We start from the raw sequence: 18,145 nt of genomic DNA, 5'->3' as shown, positions 1-18,145 counted from the left end.
TACTCTGTCCACTAGATACTATAGTATTGTCTCAGACTGTATTAATCAGATCTATTTTAACTGAAAGCGCTCACTGTCTGTTTGTAAGGAAGGAAGGAGCTGTAGCTCATTTGCATTTAAAGGTACAGACATTATAACAGTGTGTTTTTGCTCCCACCCAAATAAGGGCATTTTGGACATGCTATAATAAATGATCTGTGGTGTATTTTGAGCTGAAACTTCACAAACACATTCTGGGCACAGCTGAGACATATTAAATTTTTTTAAAAGGCCTTAATATTTGCCCTTATGTTTTCTTGAACTTGTCTAAATGGTTGCTAAATGAGCTATTGTTGTATTTCAATATCTGCAAATAACATAAAAACACTGCAAATTCCAATGTTTTACAGAAAAATCTGTATTTGTTATAATAAACAGATAAAATCAAATAAATAATATAGGTAACATGACAGTCAGCTACAATATTATTAAATTGGACCCGGGACAAGAAAATGAGAATAACAAACTTTTGGTCTTCTCATGCCCTTAAGAAGATCCAGATGTTAAATGCAGAGCGCACATTTTAAAAATGGGTTACTTGACAAACACTTTCACTTTCATATAAGGTCCCTGGCACAGAAAACAAAGCATCTTGTGAATAAAGGATGTTCTCCTTGGAAAAAAAAATCTGTGATAAAACATCAACCTGTGACTCGTAGGCTCTTGGGTGTTTGGCTAAACTCATGCAAATGCATACATTTTTCAGATTGTGCTGGAGGCAACTAGGAGTCAAAAATGACCATAGATCTGCTTCATTTCAGCTTTCTGCTGCTGGGATGTTGTTCATTTTTAATGTGTTTCTATTTCAGTTTTTCATTTATGAGACCTCAGCATATACAAATTTGGTATATGAACACTAGTCTCTGCTTCTTGATTTAACTCAAAATATAATAATATCCTGAAATAAATGACTGTGAAACTAAATAAAGGTCACAAGGGGGCGTGTTTGTTTAAATACTCAGTCTGCAGTGCTGTGTACCACCTCAAGGAAACAAATTGCCAAATACACACCAGTGTTCATTTAACAAGATTAGAGAGCAAGTAAAACATGTTAATTTCATAAGTATATAATGTGATATCACCACTTTAATAGGATAAAGTTGAAATTCAGGATCTGGGATGGGCCTTTGTAACACACCATATTGTGATTGAAGTGTATATTTAAGGCCCCAGAACCCAGTGCCCACCAAGGATACAGAGGCTTTTACTTTCCTTGGGTGAGGAAATTTGCCACAGGTCACACTTAGCCTACATATATAAATGTTTCTGTATAAATTTTAAAACACATTAAAGTAAGGTCAGGAGCCATTTATGGGTCTCAGCGTGGAATAAGGTGGGTCAGGAAAAGTCACATACAGTATAGCTGTTATGGTGAAAGGCCAGTTAATGACTAATAGCAAAGACACTAGTTTTGATAACTATATTTTGGCATTGCAGTTAAAGTAATAATTTAATCACAAAATGAAAAGGCCCGAGATAATCATTATAAATCAACAACACACAATTTGTTATTCATATTATCAAAATCCTGATTTATTAATCTTAATGTAAAACAAAAACAGTTGACAATAATTCCTTTTTCGCCATATGGCTGCAAAAATGGTTACCTTAAAATCCCAGACGTTTTTATTAAAAGAAGTCATAATGAAAGTGTAACAATTAAAAGTATAAAAACTTTTAACAAAGGAACTCTGGCAGCGCTCTACATAGGGAATCCTGCTATTGTTATTGTAAGTGCTAATTATTTTAAGTAAATAATAAACAATTTTTTTATGTAACTTTAACTTAAGAAATTAAGTTAAACAATTTCAACTTGTTTTTATAACAAGTCAAAACTTAAAATAGTAGGTTGAATTAACTTGCATAACCAAGTTGTTTTAACGTCATGCTGCATTTTTTAGATATTTCAGTAAATTGTTTGGATATAGATAAAATGGGAAAGTTAAAATTCATGCCAAGGAATGTGAAAGAAACAATTCCCGATTTAAAAGCGAGCTCGAATTTTGTCCAGAGGGTCAGAGTCCCACATGTTTGCGTCCCAAGCCTGGAACCAGCCTGTGAAGGTTGGAGGTTCAGCTCCTTGCTTTATGGTTGTGATGGCCAACCCGCTACGTCCAGAAGGATCAGAGGCCACATATTCTTTAGCTATAGAAAATAATCAGTCAGTTTACACTGGAACTTATTAAAAGATCATTTGAATGGCAATAAAGCTTATGTTTTAGCATGAAAAATTATAACTGTATATTGAAGTCCCCCTGTAGTCAAAAATGTAATCCAATAAAATTCATGTTTGATTATATTTAAAAAAAATATTTCTTCATATTTCTTCATGCTTTAAGACAGCTTAAATATAACTTAATACCCGTGATTTACTTAGTATTCGTGGACCCATGAATATGCAAATTAGTCCCTGCCTCCACACACTAGTTGGTACTACTTGATACACTTGGTCAACACATGTGATTGTGACAACGGGCGATTTTAGATGCAGTCTTTCATAGGTTTTAGACGCAGTCTTTAAGTCAGGGGGACTTAAAGCAAACTGTCCACTCACCGATTTTTGGTGACTCAGTTTTCTCCACCTCATTGGCATCCTTACCAATCCAAAGAAAGATCTGAAAAAAGTTAGCATTCATTAGCATCATAAGCTATTCAGTAGGCTTAGATACAGCCAAAAGATATTTACATGGGCTACAACTACATATTCAACTCACCTGATCCCAGGCATCAAGCAACATGACATCATCGGTAGCCAAGTCTGACTGAGTGAATTCTCCAGGGACCTCATCAACCTGAAATCATAGACATTACATCTACATTTAGGCATGTCGCAGATGCTTTCATCCAAATTCATTTAAAATAAATTTTATAAGTTACACATTCTACCATTTAAACTACAAAACTAGACCATCATTCTGTTTATTTATGTCTGTATGTACGAGTCTGATTTACCGTTATCCGGCCTGTTTTATTGGAGCAGCCGAACAGGCGTGGTGGTTTGACCATGATCTGCAGATTTCGCGATGTCTGGTAATCCTTCTTGCCTCCGAGAGCTGACCAGAATCCAGCTAAAGGGAAAAGTCACGTAAGAGAGGTGTTATTATAATGTTTAGGATAATGTCATGGATGACATAAATATGAAGGACTCTCACCTGGTTCTTTACCCTCTGCAACATTAGTGGCGCTTCCTCCCAGAACACTCACCAAATTTTTGGCAGCGAGCATTTCTTCATCACTGGCACCTACACCTTTCCACACAAACACAGAATCTGGTGTTTTCAGCACAAATACATCGTTGGTGTTTAGTTTGGATGCAGACGGCTCAACCTACAGAGGAAATGCATTGGTTAGGATAAGTTAAGACATGACTATGTCCATTGTCCACAGTAGAACAGATATGGGACTGACCTCTACGGCTCGAGTAGCTTTGGAAGAGCTCTGACGGATGTGGAACAGGCGAGTACTGGCCGCCGTCATTTGCCCACCCTTGCGGGATGTTCCTCCACTGTGGATTATCATGGGTTTACCCTTAAACAGACTCATCAGGTGGGGTGGCTCCTGACCTTGTGTCACACGCACCTGAGCAGAACATATTAAATCTATGATTAACAATGGCAACAGAGATTTCAACTGAAAAAGTGCTGAGAGTATTCACATGCATATAAATAAACTCCATCATTCAATTTATACATACTGTATACATTTACATGTCTTAATAAATAGACAGAAGCATGCACGAGTACACCTTTTCACCTTTTCATTATTTTTATTTAGGCCCACAGCACTACTGTGTCAGTGAAAATATGAGTTAATTTTAATGAGTTAAATTCACCTGAACCGGAGCTCCGCCCATGGAGTCGTCCAGTTGGACAGTAAGGAAAGCAGAGGCTGCCAGCTCGTCTTGTGTGCACTTAAGCCCCTGCCTGTAACACAATTTTACATGCATTCACTATGACAACATCACTGTTTATATGTCATGCATGTAAGTCTTCAATAAGGCAAACAGCATTGAACTGTTTAATAACACTTCATTATATAGAGCAGTAGTTCCCAATCTGGGGTCCGGGCCCCCTTTAGAGGCCAGTCAGAGTTACAGACTGTGGGTTCCAATATGCTTTGAGCTCAAATAGAGATGCATAAAATGTTTCACTAATAATTTGGTTTTTTTATATTTTAAAAAGCTCATTACAAATCATAGCCAAGATAAGGTAGTTAAAATACTCTTGTGTAAATAATTATTTCAATTTTGCGCGCTTCATCTTAATGTGATTGTCAACGTAACAGCAAATCATAGATGTACAGGATTGGGGGGCTCAGATTGTTTGTTGTACTTGGAAAAAAGGTTGGGAAGCACTGATCTAGAGCTCATTGATTGAGCTTAAAAACTATATCATATAATAAATCAAACATGTTATGGACTGACCAGGTGTAGATGATATGCTGCTCTCTGCTTCCTTGTTTGTAAGTGTAGAGGATCAGATAGCAATCTCCTCCATAGAACTGACCATAGGTTGAGGGGTCCACGGCCACACGGGCTCCTCCCTCCACACGCCAAATCTGATGAAAACATGAGTATTAAATACCCGATAAGTGAATTATTTTAGAAGCAACCATAAAACAATCTTTGGATTTTAACCTATGATTTTGTTCATTGGATTTAAAATTCTTGTAGATTAACAGGGTCCTATTAAGCTAAAAAAAAAAGAGGTGCCACATTAATGTACAATTTAAGAAAAATTATGTTTTTTTTTATTTATGTACATGTGACCCTGTCTGTAAAATCAAGGTTAAAGTCTCAAAATCTAATTATAAGTTTGGGAGCATCAAAGTTTGATTTCACTCATTGATTTCAATCTTTGATATGACCTTAGGCAGAGAATTAAATTTTCACAAAATGTTCTTTACATTATGTATGATGATTTTATGTAGAAACCAGTAAATTACGAATAAATGACTTTAGCTGGGTTTTCACAGGCAGGGTCACAAATGTATTCTAGCACAGTGGTTCTCAAACTCTTTTGGCCCCCAAAGAAAATGTATGACATAAAACATGCTAAAACATGGTTAAATAAATATACAATGTAGTGCTGTTGGTTAGTAGCCGTATTTTTCTGAGGTTTGATTACACAGAATTTATAATAAGTTAATGTATTTTAGAAAATGTCATTGAACTGGGGCCCTCCTTGCACAATCTCGGGGCCCCCAGTTTGAGAATCAATGTTCTAGCAGACTCAAAACAAAAAAAGGCACAATTGGCCCACTTTAAGTACTTAATAAATTCTTTGTATGTCTGTATGAGAGAGTCAATTAACCTGGACTTTTCCAGAACCATCATCAACCATGTTGTGCTGGGCTGCCATAGCCTTGCTATTGTGGAGGGTGGAGGCATCGAAGGGAATTTGCTCCACGTGGGCTATGCGGCCTATGGTGTAGGCCTTGGAGGGACCAGTGGTTTGATCCTTGTCCTTCCAGTTAGAGAAAAACTGCTTGAACAGAGTAGTCTCGCCCCCTGCAGGCATCACCTGGATCTACAGTGTAAAAATATACAATGAGTTCTGTGCATATAAATGTAGTAAACATATGCTCATGACAGATAGATAGAACGATAGATAGACCGATAGACCGATAGATAGACCGATAGACCGATAGATAGATAGATAGATAGATAGATAGATAGATAGATAGATAGATAGATAGATAGATAGATAGATAGATAGATAGATAGATAGATAGATAGATAGATAGATCTACCTGTGTTTTATTGGAGTAGTTCTTCTCTTTGATGAACTGCTGTGCTGACTTCATAGCTGCTTTGCGCTCATCCGCGCTTGCATTCGGTCCTTTTGGGGAAGGAAAGATTAGGTTCTAGTCATAGGCCCTTTCATATTTATGTAAACTTTGTGGTGCATTCAAATAAAGAACCTACAGATTTGATTTGCATTTCAGCATTGTGTAAAAAAAACACATATGAAGAGATGTGTAAAAGCTCTATCACGAGATATAGAGGTGAAAGGTGTTTAATGTAATCTATACTCCCAATTATTGACTTAATAATGTCCATTTGGCTATAGACTACCTACTAACCTACAAGAAAAGATAGTAGAAAAACATGCACCTTATAACATGGGCAATATAACCAGAAACATGTATTAAAGTTAATAGGGTCAACCTGGATTTCTTGTTGACTTTAAAGTAATGACTGGACCTATTGAGACACACCTTTCCACACAAACACATTCCTATCGCCTCCATTATCCAGGATGTAGCACTCATTGGGGGAGAGCATCTCCTGTTTGAACGGGCTGCTCTGGGCCACAACGGATGTTTTCATGGATCCAGAGGCATCTGAGATCTACAATAAAAACTCTCATGTAAAATACTGGAGGACAGCAAACTTGAAATGAGGAGACATTTGACTGAATCATTCATTGTGGTTCATTCAAATTTCCAGCATTATGAGCAAAACGCTGAGGAGAGTTTAACTTTACGAGCAAAAATGCAAATAATGCAATGACTACCGGTGGCAGTGCAGACTGTAATCTACCATCTGATATTACTAGCTGAATACTGCAGTCAAATGGAAACGAATACAAGCCAAAACAGCACAGCACCTTCATTTGTTAAATCCTATCCTATCCGATAAGACAGTAGTTTTTCATACCATGTACAGTGCTCCCTTCTTCTTGTTGGAGGTTTCTACTTGCTCATCATCTGGAGTTGCAGGGGCAATGCTGGTTTTTGGCCCAAGAGCCTGCAGGAAGATATATAGGATTAAAGACCGCTTTAATGCCTGGTTTGATCAAGCTATGAGAACCAAACGCTAAGCCCTGTGCTAAATGATCTGACTGAATAATTGGCATTCAAAACTTTGCACACTAAATGCATGATGGATTTTCACAACAGAAAAAAAAACATTGCCCAAAGCCAGAGCAGGATCAAGCAAGTAATTTCATGCACAACAACTTTTGTTAGCATATTCTGAATATATGGGAAAACAATATCCATAGATTTGGAAAAGTCTGTGGAGTTCTAGGATATATTAATATAAAATGAAAGATGAGACAAATAAAATATTAAAATAATTACAATTCTGGACTATTTCTATTTATGTTCTAGGTCACTGAATAAGCAAATTTGTGACACTGACTCCATTGAACACAAAATCTTGTTGCCTTTGAAGCAAGCACAATTTTGGAGCATATTTAAAACAAACTTTTTTGGGAAAATCTGGATCATCAAGTTGGGAAAACCTGGATCATCAAATTTTGCACAAATGTGTTTTAGGTGTACCAGAAAGAAACTAGAAAATATCACACAATCATCAACCATAATAAATTAAACATAATGATATAAAAATGTATAGACCACTTTCGTGTTTGCAAACAGAGATGACGTTTTTTTGTGGGGGCGTAGCCTGGTTGCAGTAAGTGATAGCTCCACAGTAGCTGTGAGAAGTCTTTTAGCGTTAAACTGTGATTTTTATGGATCCGGTGTTCTGTCGAAGTCTGATTCCCCTATGTTTCCCTTTAGTGCACTGTTTCTTATAGCGTTTTCACCACGTTACGTTTATTTTTAAGATAAATAAAAACTTTAAATGGCTTGGCTACTGATATGCATGTATGTAATTTATATGTATTGGTCTATTTTGCTAAATCAATTATTTTTACAGTCTGAATCGCTAAAGTACATATAAAAGCAATACTATCATGTATTATATATAATAATGTTCATTAAATATTTCATATTTTTCCTGTTTTCTATTATTTCTTCCTTTTATTTATAGCTTACGTGTTTGTTCAAAAACTATTATAAAAGTTTTATGATTACACATACATTAAAAAGGCCTGTTTATATATTAATATCACTTTACATCATGTGTGTGTGTATGTGTGTGTGCTATATTTATATATTTATTAAGTATGTAAACATAATAAATATAGATATGATGAAATAAAAATAAATAATAGAAAACGAAAAAAAAAATATTTTAAACAATTGTGATATTATTGCTTTTTCAGTATAAAAAAACATTTATTTATACATTTATCGCTCCAGTCTGTCCGTTTAAGGGCAGACTGGAACCACATTGCGCGCGCAGCTTGCAGCTTGCAGTGACGTAACTGTGACATCTACACCAAAATGGTCTATACCGACCACCGGCCGAACCAGTTTAATCCGCTTACCCGCTTCCTATCCCTACCGTGTTTATATATATTATAAATATATTAATCTCTCTCAAGGGTTTCTGTCCTTCTAGGAGTTTTTCCGACTGGGTTTTCTCCAAGGGGGGTTTTTCGTCCCCGGGAGATTCAGCCAACTTTGGCTTAACTTAGCACTTTACTGTATACGTTACATTATTACTACGGTCGCTTGTACGGTTTATCCTTAGCCGCTATATTCTACTTCTTATATTATCTATATATTTTCTCTGTTTTCCCCTACATCTACTCATGTAAAGCTGCTTTGAAACAATTAACAATTGTGAAAAGCGCTATATAAATAAAATTGAATTGAATTGAATAGATTTATAGATAGATAATGCACTGTTAATCACTTTGAATTATGCATCTACCAAATGCATAAAAATGTAAAATTTTTATTAAATAAAATTAAATAAATGTTATCAAATAAAAATGTAAAATATTCAGAAAAAAGTAAATCTTTATTCACCTGAACGAAAGCTTCTGGCTCTGCATCCTCCTCCACCATGTTCATCTTGGCCCTGCCGTTCCTCTCATTGTCCCGGATATCAATGGCCAACTGGGAAGCCTTCAAACGCTCGAAACGATTGCACTCGCTGCCACACCACTGATAAATATCCTGATCAAAAATAAAAAAATGTCTTAAAAAACATGTTACAAACTCATTGTGGTCTGACCGTCTGATTCAAATATTAGTACCTTCCCCAGGTCCAAGATGAAGCAGTCTCCTTTGTTAAAGTTGGCCCAGGACAAATCCACCTCAGTGGCTCTGATGGCCCTTCTGCCCTTGACATGGAGCAGACGCTTCACATCGACGCCATTGGTCGACACATGATTAAAGCCAGATGCAACCCCACCTTGCTACAGGATGTACAAATCACATTTACTAATTCTGCCAGGAGTAAACCAGGAAACAAGTCTAGGTTTGTTTCCTGGTCCAGAAATAGTATAGTAAGCGTATACCAAATACTATCTACAAAGGGAAATCAATAAAATATGGCATGCTTTAGGATAGTGTTCTTCACATCCAACCCTGGAGAGCCGGTGCCCTGCAGAGTTTAGTTCCAACCTTAATCAAAAATTGGCTATACTGTGTGTCTGTGAACTTTAAATACCCTAATGCTTATAAAATTACATAACAGTTTTGTTTTGGTTATAACCAACTGGAATTTTCTAGAGCTTCCAACAGAAAGAACTAAAAAACTAAATGTGATCCAAACAGCAAAGCCAAGCAAACTTTCCAATGTAATCAGATTGCTTAGTACAATGGAAAAAATGACTGAACAGTAATGGGTGTCCTACAGCCATAAATGACTCAGCTCATGGTTTTTAATAAAACAAAAACAAAATACCCAGCCAAACACTTCTGCATCCTCACTGGTAGTTAATGATAAACACTGCTTCTGGGAGGGCCACCAGAATTAAAGGCGAGCTCTTTCATACCTGATACTTGATGCCAGACTTGAAGTAGCCCAGGAAGGCGATCGACTCGTTGTTTTGGACCTCGCGAAACTGAACGGGACCACCTCCGAGAAAATCATCCAGCTGCGTGGCAAAGATGGCCGCAGCTCCACTTTCATCCTGAGAACACTCATTTCCTGAGAGAGACATAAATATGTTATCAAACAGTGCCAGACACATTTTCATTAATCGATGTAATTTTGCTCTTCATGTAATGCCTTGGCAATGTTTAGATAGTTTTATTGGAAAACAACATAAACAGGAAACAGGAGAAAACACGATTATGGTCCATTTTAGAGGCTTTACTAAAATAAAAAAGCTTACTTCCCAAGCTACCCTAGCAACTATGGCATAACAAGAACCAAATGGGAATGCAGGAAAAGCCATATAAAGCACATTATGAGTTTTTCCACTCTGTGTCCTCAAATGAACTTCATTTTCTCACACAATTCTTCTTCTGAAAACTACTATGTTTAGAAGCATGTTTTGCTGGCACAAAGACTATGTTCAGCATTTGGGCGGGACAAACAAAACAGGCTCATAAATATGTCTTTGGATTATCATAGAAATGTACATTGAAACTAACCTGTTATCAAAACAAGTGAAGGCGCACAGTACATTAAATGACTACCCTTGGTTGGTATGCCATCTGGCTGGACTGCACAGAGGATTTCTCCTCAGGGGAAGGAGGGATGCACTAAAGTAATTCGCATAAAAGCATGCACTTTCTGAACAGACATAATGCTTTCACTGTCTGCATCGTTGGACTAATGGGAGAAATGCCTTAGTCAGCATGCTGCATAGACATGGACTAGGTTTTTAGCATACAGTCAAATACCTTAGGAAATACAGCAACAAAGAGAGGTTTAAGCATATCACCTCATATCGCTTTAAACACTGACAGATTGTAAATGTTGTTTAGTTTGCACGATTTTATAGCAAAATGTACCAGTGGAGGCTCTTGACTGTGAAGTGAAGTGTTCGGGGTGTCATGTGTTTTGCGTGCGTTTTCAAAATACGTGTTTGTTGCGTCATGTGAACCGTGTGCATCACGTGTTTGGTCAAAATAAGTGCCTGCTGCACACGCATCAAAACCGTTTATGATAAAAGAGATGCTCACGTTCACAAATTACACACAAGACACTCCCTTAACAGTAAACTCTGAATATGCATAAGATTTAGCGAGTATCTGGCAAACGCGAGCGTCTCTTTTATCATAAACCCTTTAGACGCATCTGCAGCAGACACTTATTTTGACAAAACACGTGTTGGACACAGAATCTCTTGAGGCACAGAACACATATTTTGAAAAAAGGAACCACACATATGACAGGCTACATAAATGTTGTGACGAACTTTGCATCGAGCGCCCTCAAAAAAAGAAGTCACCGACCGCCACTGATATGTACATATATGAATTTGTGCTATTTTATTTATACATTTCTGTATGATTTGCATTAGCCTCAGTGATGTTGGGTTTAGGGATGTTGTTTCATTAAAGGAATATTCCATTTTCTTAAAAAAAAAATCCAGATAATTTACTCACCACCATGTCATCCAAAATGTTGATGTCTTTCTTTGTTCAGTCGAGAAGAAATTGTGTGTTTTTTGAGGAAAACATTGCAGGATTTTTCTCATTTTAATGGACTTTAATAGAGCCCAACATTTAATACTTAACACTTAACAGTTTTTTTCAACCGAGTTTCAAAGGACTATAAACGATCCCAAACGAGGCATAAGGGTCTTATCTAGCAAAACGATTGTCATTTTTGACAAGAAAAATAAAAAATATGCTCTTTTAAACCACAACTTTTCGTCTAGGTCCGGTCCAGCGCGACCTAACGTAAATGCGTAGTGACGTATGGAGGTCACGTGTTACATATATAAAACGCACATTTGCGGACCATTGTAAACAATAAACTGACACAAAGACATTAATTAGTATCAGTTTACATACAACAACGTTCAACACACTTGTAAACACTGGGGCGGCGTTTCGCGTTCGTCCTCTGTGACCTCTTGACGTCATGATGTATTGCGTGGTGTCACGCTGGCGCATCACGACCGGATCTAGACGAGAAGTTGTGGTTTAAAAGTGCATATTTTTTATTTTCTTGTCAAAAATGACAATCGTTTCGCTAGATAAGACCCTTACGCCTCGTTTGAGATCGTTTATAGTCCTTTGAAACTCGGTTGAAAAAGCTGTTAAGTGTTGAGTTAAGTATTAAATGTTGGGCTCTATTGAAGTCCATTAAAATGAGAAACATCCTGCAATGTTTTCCTCAAAAAACATAATTTCTTCTCGACTGAACAAAGAAAGACATCAACATTTTGGATGACATGGTGGTGAGTAAATTACTATTCCTTTAATGCTTTTTCCAAATAATTATACATTCTTGTACGAATTCATTAGCCACCATGTAAATATGTGCACATTTCAGGTTGAATAAAACAACTTTGGTTGGAGATGATAAATAAGTTGGCACACTGGAGTTTATTTACTCCATTAGCAATTGTTTAATTCTTGAAAAGCAAAGAATACAGTGAAACCTGAATGGGTGTTAACCAGTATTAAACGAATCTAATAACTGTACACAGCAGTAACCAAGACACATTCTACCGTAGGGGAGTTAACCTGAAAAGTAACATTGCTTCATAGGTGGAGTAAGTTATTACGTTTAGATAAAACATTTCAAAACCAAACTTCTTGTTCTATAAAATGATGGTATAGAAACAGAAAGGATGATAAACAGGCCACATCCTTCCTCATCTAAATTAAGCAAACGACAAAAAAAAGGGTAATAAGTAACGACATTTTTGGTCAAAATAATAAGCCACAGTTGGCTATATGAATATGCCGTCATGTCATGCACAAATACATTCACACTAACCACAAACTGCGTCACTTACCGATCCACATATGTATAAAATACGATGGTGCGGCCGTGGTGTACAGCAGAATGTAAGCATCGCCCGTAAAGAAGTTGCCATATAGATTCTTAGGGACCGGCTTGAGGTCCATGCTCTCGATGCGCCATATCTGCAGACCAGGAGCTTTCCCTGCAGTCTCAAACTCCTTATGGGACACCATAGTGCCTAGAGATAATGCACAAGATCAAAAGCTTTTTATAGCATTACATCATAATGAGAAAATGAGAAATGTGTTATCTTCTTCAAACAAGTTTTTCAGATTAAGGAGAACAGAAACAGACATAAAAATAAAGAAGTATTGGTTCCTCTAATTGTACAAATAACTGAAGAAATTCTTGTTTGCCTGTGAATTTTCTGACTTCTGTGAATCTGCGACAAAAGTCCATTAAACGCAGGATGGTGACTATTACTGGTGTTCAACTATCTGCACCATTATTCACTGCATATGCAAATGCATGAAGCCTCATTTAGCTCACGGACATGACTGTGTAATGGGGAGATAAGATTGTGTCAGAGATAGTCTATGAAAAGAGGATCAAAGCCATCTCACAGCTGACATGAAAAACACACGACTGAGCTGATAAACTTGGCCTTGAGAGGCACATCTCTGACTAATGGCAAATCTATGTAAAATGTAACTGGATACTTTGGATAATCTGTGACTGCATTTGGTTCATAATGACTCAGATATGAAACTACAGTATACCTTAAGGCTTAGAGTAATAAATTGTAGACGATACAGGATGTTTTCGGCATTATGCACAGTCACGGAAGGTATTTGAAGGTCTAATAAGATTATGTGCTAATGCTGGTCATCTACGGCGCTGCAATTTCTTTTCATTTGTTTTTGGTGTGCAGTGGAAGCAGGAAATATATATGAATACAGGCTTTGAAGTCTTTTTCTATTACAAACCACAATACATGCAAATATATGTGTTTACATATTTCCTGCAGCAGATGTAAGCAACACTATGAGTAATAATAACAGATCTGTTTATACATAGATGTGTCATTGATGGATCTCTTGATTGACAGGCAACTATCAGCAGGTTAATCTTATTTATTACTTGAATTTAATAAACAATTAAGTATAATTTACATTTATGTCCTTAATAACTGTGTTCGTGTGATTGAAACGTGTTAAAGCAGAAAGCAACATTAAATTCAAGCTAGTATAGGACTAAACAGCCCATGCATCCAGAATAAACAATAAATCAATAATTATAACTATACCATAAACAGGATTATTTGCACGTGGATATTTGATCATAACCACAAATCGTGCAAATAAATACTTTTATTCGTTTTTCCTGTATGTAAAGTCTTCTTGCGCAGATTGTTCAGCAACAGAGAGAGTTGGACTTTGTTTTAAGGAAAAAGTGACGCGCGTGAAACTGCTTTCACATCTGGATAGCAAATATTTTGGAATGTCCTTGTTACTCCGATTACACTTGGTTACTTTAAGTATATGCATAACGTTTAGACAAAAAACATATTAATACAGACCTTTAAAAGAAGCATTACATACAAAGAGTAACGTATATGTATTACAATGCATCGAAAAGAAATGAGGCGAGAAAACACAATAATGAAAACAACTTACGAGATTTCGGTAGATGCAGAAAGCTGTCGTAAAAAGTCGAGTGTTAGGCAAAGAGTAGCATTTCTTTTCCTGAACCCACGGTTGTATTAGTGGAGGGAGTGTTTTGTGCATGGGGGGCGTGTGTGAATGAACTGGCGAGCTTTCAACACCACGCACTGTGTCCCCAATCTGTACGCTCCCTACCCAGGCATCGTTCGTCGCAAAACGCATACAGTATGGAGTCTAGACAAGCATGCTATACAGGTCGGAAGCTTACTTGATATTTAAACACAGCCAAATCTACATCTAAACATATGTGCAGTAAAATAATTACAACAAAGCAGTGCGCAGTAACATTATATAGGCTTATGCATGCACCATTTTAAGTTTTTTTTATTCTTAAAACATTCATGCAAGCACGCATAATTCCTTTTAATCTATCTAAAATACAATTCCAATACACCTTAAAAATCAACAAACTCCATATTTGCCTTACACACTACAAATAAAACACCCTACATCAACATTTCACAGTGTTCACATGCACTACAAAGTAAGACAGGAGCGTTACTAGTATAGCCAATGTTTGCATAATGCAGCAATAGGGGGAAAGACAAATACTCTTTGCTAACTTTTTTTAAGTCCTCTAGAGAATGCACTTTGTGAATTAAGAAAATGTCACCAGCCAGGCACTTACAAAATGGCAGACCAGTGTATAATATGAAACAAGAATCAGATGCTTTAGTGGTTGCTGACCACTAGAAGAGTAGAGACTTCATCTCTCCCCCACTGCCATATGCTTGCCATTAACCCAAGAGGCACCAAAAGCCATCTGAAACAGGATCAGACACAAAGAGAACAGCTGGAAATTTAATTAAGGATAGATGTAATTGCATTTTGTACTGCTTTAATGAAATAACACAACAGTATTCATTGTTTGAGATCATCTGATTAAAAAAAATGTGCATATCTTACACTCTAAAAACGGCTGAGTTATTTTTAACCCATAATGGGTCAGTATTGGACAAAACACATGCTGGGTTAAAAATGTTAAAGAATAACCCTATGTTGGGTTATTGGTTTGCAACCATGGGATATAATAACCCAGCATTGGGTCAATATTTTTATCCAGCAGTGTGTTCCCGTTCAATATTTACTCAACATGACTTAAAAATACCCAGGTATTTTAGACTCTGTAACACCTCTTAGACATATAAGTAAAAAACAGACTTGTTTTTCCATGAGTCATGCACTAATGTTATGTTTTGTGAATAAAACTGTTGGATTTGAAAGAAGAGCTAAGGTTGACCATTGGGTCTAGTCGTCACCATTGACACACAAATAAGACGTTTTGTTATCTCGATTACATGTTCAATAATAATGACTATGAACTGTTTGCATGGAGGTGTGATGCCCATGCCAGCTTTGTTAAAGCCACACTGTAAAGTTAGATTATCAACAACTTCTTACACAAACAGAGCCAACGTGCTTTCCTACCAGCAGAGGATTTTGGGGATTTAGGAGTATGATCGCATTGTTATAACACTTTAAAACCATAACTTAAATATAAACAAATTTCACAAACATAAGCGTGAATTCATGTGGAGTTCAACACATCACATATTGTAAGCTATACAGGAAGAATTTGAACGTGGAAATGTTAACCAAACATAGGAGGGGATAAAATCATGGCATGTGGCGTAAACTGTAAGTTTATGGGCTGTGGCAATGCTGATAGTCAAACAAAGAGAGGGAACCACTTGAGGCCTTTATGTTTCGTGGAAACTGTTGCCATGGCTGCCATTAGGGATCTCTTCATTGTAAAGGTCAAGTTAACAAGAGGAAGGGGCTGCAGTGAAAAGATTTAAAAATATCAAAGAGGGAAACATCTATGTGGGGTCACTTAAGACAAAGAAAGCTGCAGATGTGCCTGTAGTTGCAAATTAATGTGATAACATTTCAAGCCGGCATATGTTTTGTTAGTAAAGTCAATCCGGCTGATGTCCTATTCAATACTGCGTATGTGTAACAAAGCGCAGTAACGTTAAAAGACTTTTTAACAATACGTATAGATTTATCCTTTTAAGGCTCACACAATATACATATTGTCACAGCTTGAGTCGTGTGCCAGAAAACCATATAACATCCTGCTCTGAACAACTTGAAACCCATTTCTTCTTTCACAGACCACAAGACTCTCAAACAATCAATAGCTACATGATCTCTGTTTTATGCAAAGAAAACCCTCCATGTACTGATGTACTGCATAGCCATATTTTTGGTAATACTTTACAATAAGGTTGTATTTGTTAACATGCATTAGCTAACATTAACTAACAATAATGAATAGCCTACTTCAGGAACATTTATTAATCTTAATTCATTTTATTTACAGCATTTACTAAAATAATATTAAAATGAAAAGTTAATGCGCCATGAACTAACACAAATAACTGTATTGGCATTAAGTAACATTAACAAAACTATATTGATAATTTTTAATTTTAGTACATGTTAGCTAAGATGCTTACTAATGTTAAAGGAAAACATCACCGTTTTTCAACACTTGCGATGTTTTTACCTCAACTTAGATGAATTAATACATACCTATCTTTTTTCAGTGCGTGCACTTTTAATATTTGTACAGCTCTTGTTAAATGTGTTAGCATTTAGCCTAGCCCCATTCATTCCTATGGCTCCAAACAAAAGTTTTATTTTGTGCCACCATACTTACTCGTGTAACTACTCATGTAACAGTCTTTAAATAGGGAAAACATGGAAGTGTTTGGTGGCTTCTAAATTTATCTCTGTTTGGAGCCATAGGAACAAATGAGGCTAAATGCTAACACATTCACGAGACACTGTAAAAAGATTAAAAGTGCACGCATTCAAAAAAGATAGGCATGTATTAATTCATCTAAGTTGAGGTGAGAACATAGTAAAATATAAAAAACTGTGGTCTTTTCCTTTAAAAAAATACAACCTCATTTTTAATATTTTAATGCTACTATTTAACTTTCAAAACCTAAAATACTTTAGCTTAGTGTAAATAATTTGTGTGCATTGAAAAGATTCACAATGTTGAGAAATGTCAATGGTTACATTCAGTTTTTTTTTAAAGACCTTGATTGATTTAAAATAACTAATGGATGTGAGAGCTCTACATAGCGTGAGCTCATTGTAAAAGATCACGACCACATCCTCTTCGCTTCAAACCAAAGTCTTTTTCAGGCATGCAAACTCTAACTCCTCCAGCAAAACAGATGCATACTAATGTTGTCTCATATAATTATCATTATACTTAAATGTACTTAACATTTCCAACATGTGAATAACAGTAAAACCACACCAGGACTCAGACTGCTTGCTGGACACAAAAGATCTGTACGTCCACAGTCAGCAAATACAGCACCCATCCCCCAAACCCACACACACTTCGTAGTGTTTCTGGTACACAAGCATAAATGCACGCAGCCTACATGCAAAACATTCATGCACAGAAATAAAAACACACACTATTACTATTGTCATACTACCAGCACTCGACATGACTCTGCATTCATACAGCACAACTCATTTGAATTGGAAGAACACCAAACTTTCACTAAATATGCTATTGTACGATAAATTCATGCTCTATTACCAAATTTAGGCTGATGAGACATAACAGAAAATCAAATAAAACAGGCATTTTGAAAAATCCAAAAGCATAATTTAATGTAAATCAATCATTCATACTATAAAAAAAGTAAAAAACAGAATATATTACAATTATAAATTAACATTCTATAACATTACAATTAATGATAATAAAATACAACAGTGTACAAAAGATACCTTACAAAGCTGTTTCAAGTACTTGTACAAGAGATAAGAAGAGTTAAGTTAGTGTTTAAGGCGTGATCCTGATACTGAACAAGTTCAGACAGTT

The 18,145-nt window shown here is 36.3% G+C and overlaps 1 protein-coding gene across 2 annotated transcripts; it reads right to left on the bottom strand.

Moving 5' to 3' along the window:
- Positions 1-1,543: 1,543 nt before the first annotated feature.
- On the bottom strand, positions 1,544-18,144 carry scinlb (scinderin like b). 2 transcript variants are annotated; one of them, XM_065275992.1, is made up of 17 exons: positions 18,052-18,144; positions 12,612-12,797; positions 9,684-9,838; positions 8,940-9,101; positions 8,710-8,859; positions 6,701-6,790; positions 6,259-6,391; positions 5,791-5,879; positions 5,352-5,567; positions 4,463-4,596; positions 3,872-3,962; positions 3,448-3,618; positions 3,192-3,366; positions 2,992-3,107; positions 2,754-2,831; positions 2,594-2,654; positions 1,544-2,184 (listed from the first exon to the last, which is right to left on the bottom strand). In XM_065275992.1, exons 2-17 carry the CDS (start codon positions 12,790-12,792, stop codon positions 2,024-2,026), a joined length of 2,163 nt encoding a protein of 720 aa, XP_065132064.1. In that variant the 5' UTR covers positions 12,793-12,797; positions 18,052-18,144; the 3' UTR covers positions 1,544-2,023. The 2 variants fall into 2 exon arrangements, with proteins under 2 accessions (XP_065132064.1, XP_065132063.1); XM_065275991.1 differs by lacking the exon at positions 18,052-18,144 and adding an exon at positions 14,236-14,390.
- Position 18,145: the final 1 nt, after the last annotated feature.

This window comes from Paramisgurnus dabryanus, chromosome 6 (assembly GCF_030506205.2).
Source record: "Paramisgurnus dabryanus chromosome 6, PD_genome_1.1, whole genome shotgun sequence".
Lineage (NCBI taxonomy): Eukaryota > Metazoa > Chordata > Actinopteri > Cypriniformes > Cobitidae > Paramisgurnus > Paramisgurnus dabryanus.
The sequence above is the reverse complement of the archived record's forward strand: the minus strand, read 5'-3'. Positions and strand labels throughout refer to the sequence as shown.

Coding starts and splice junctions, on each gene's coding strand:
- scinlb (XM_065275992.1), bottom strand. CDS start 12,792: ATGGTGTCCCATAAGGAGTTTGAGACTGCAGGGAAAGCTCCTGGTCTG. Junction 9,839..12,611: donor TTTTATACATATGTGGATCG/GTAAGTGACGCA, acceptor TGTCTCTCTCAG/GAAATGAGTGTTCTCAGGAT. Junction 8,860..8,939: donor TCATCTTGGACCTGGGGAAG/GTACTAATATTT, acceptor ATTTTTGATCAG/GATATTTATCAGTGGTGTGG.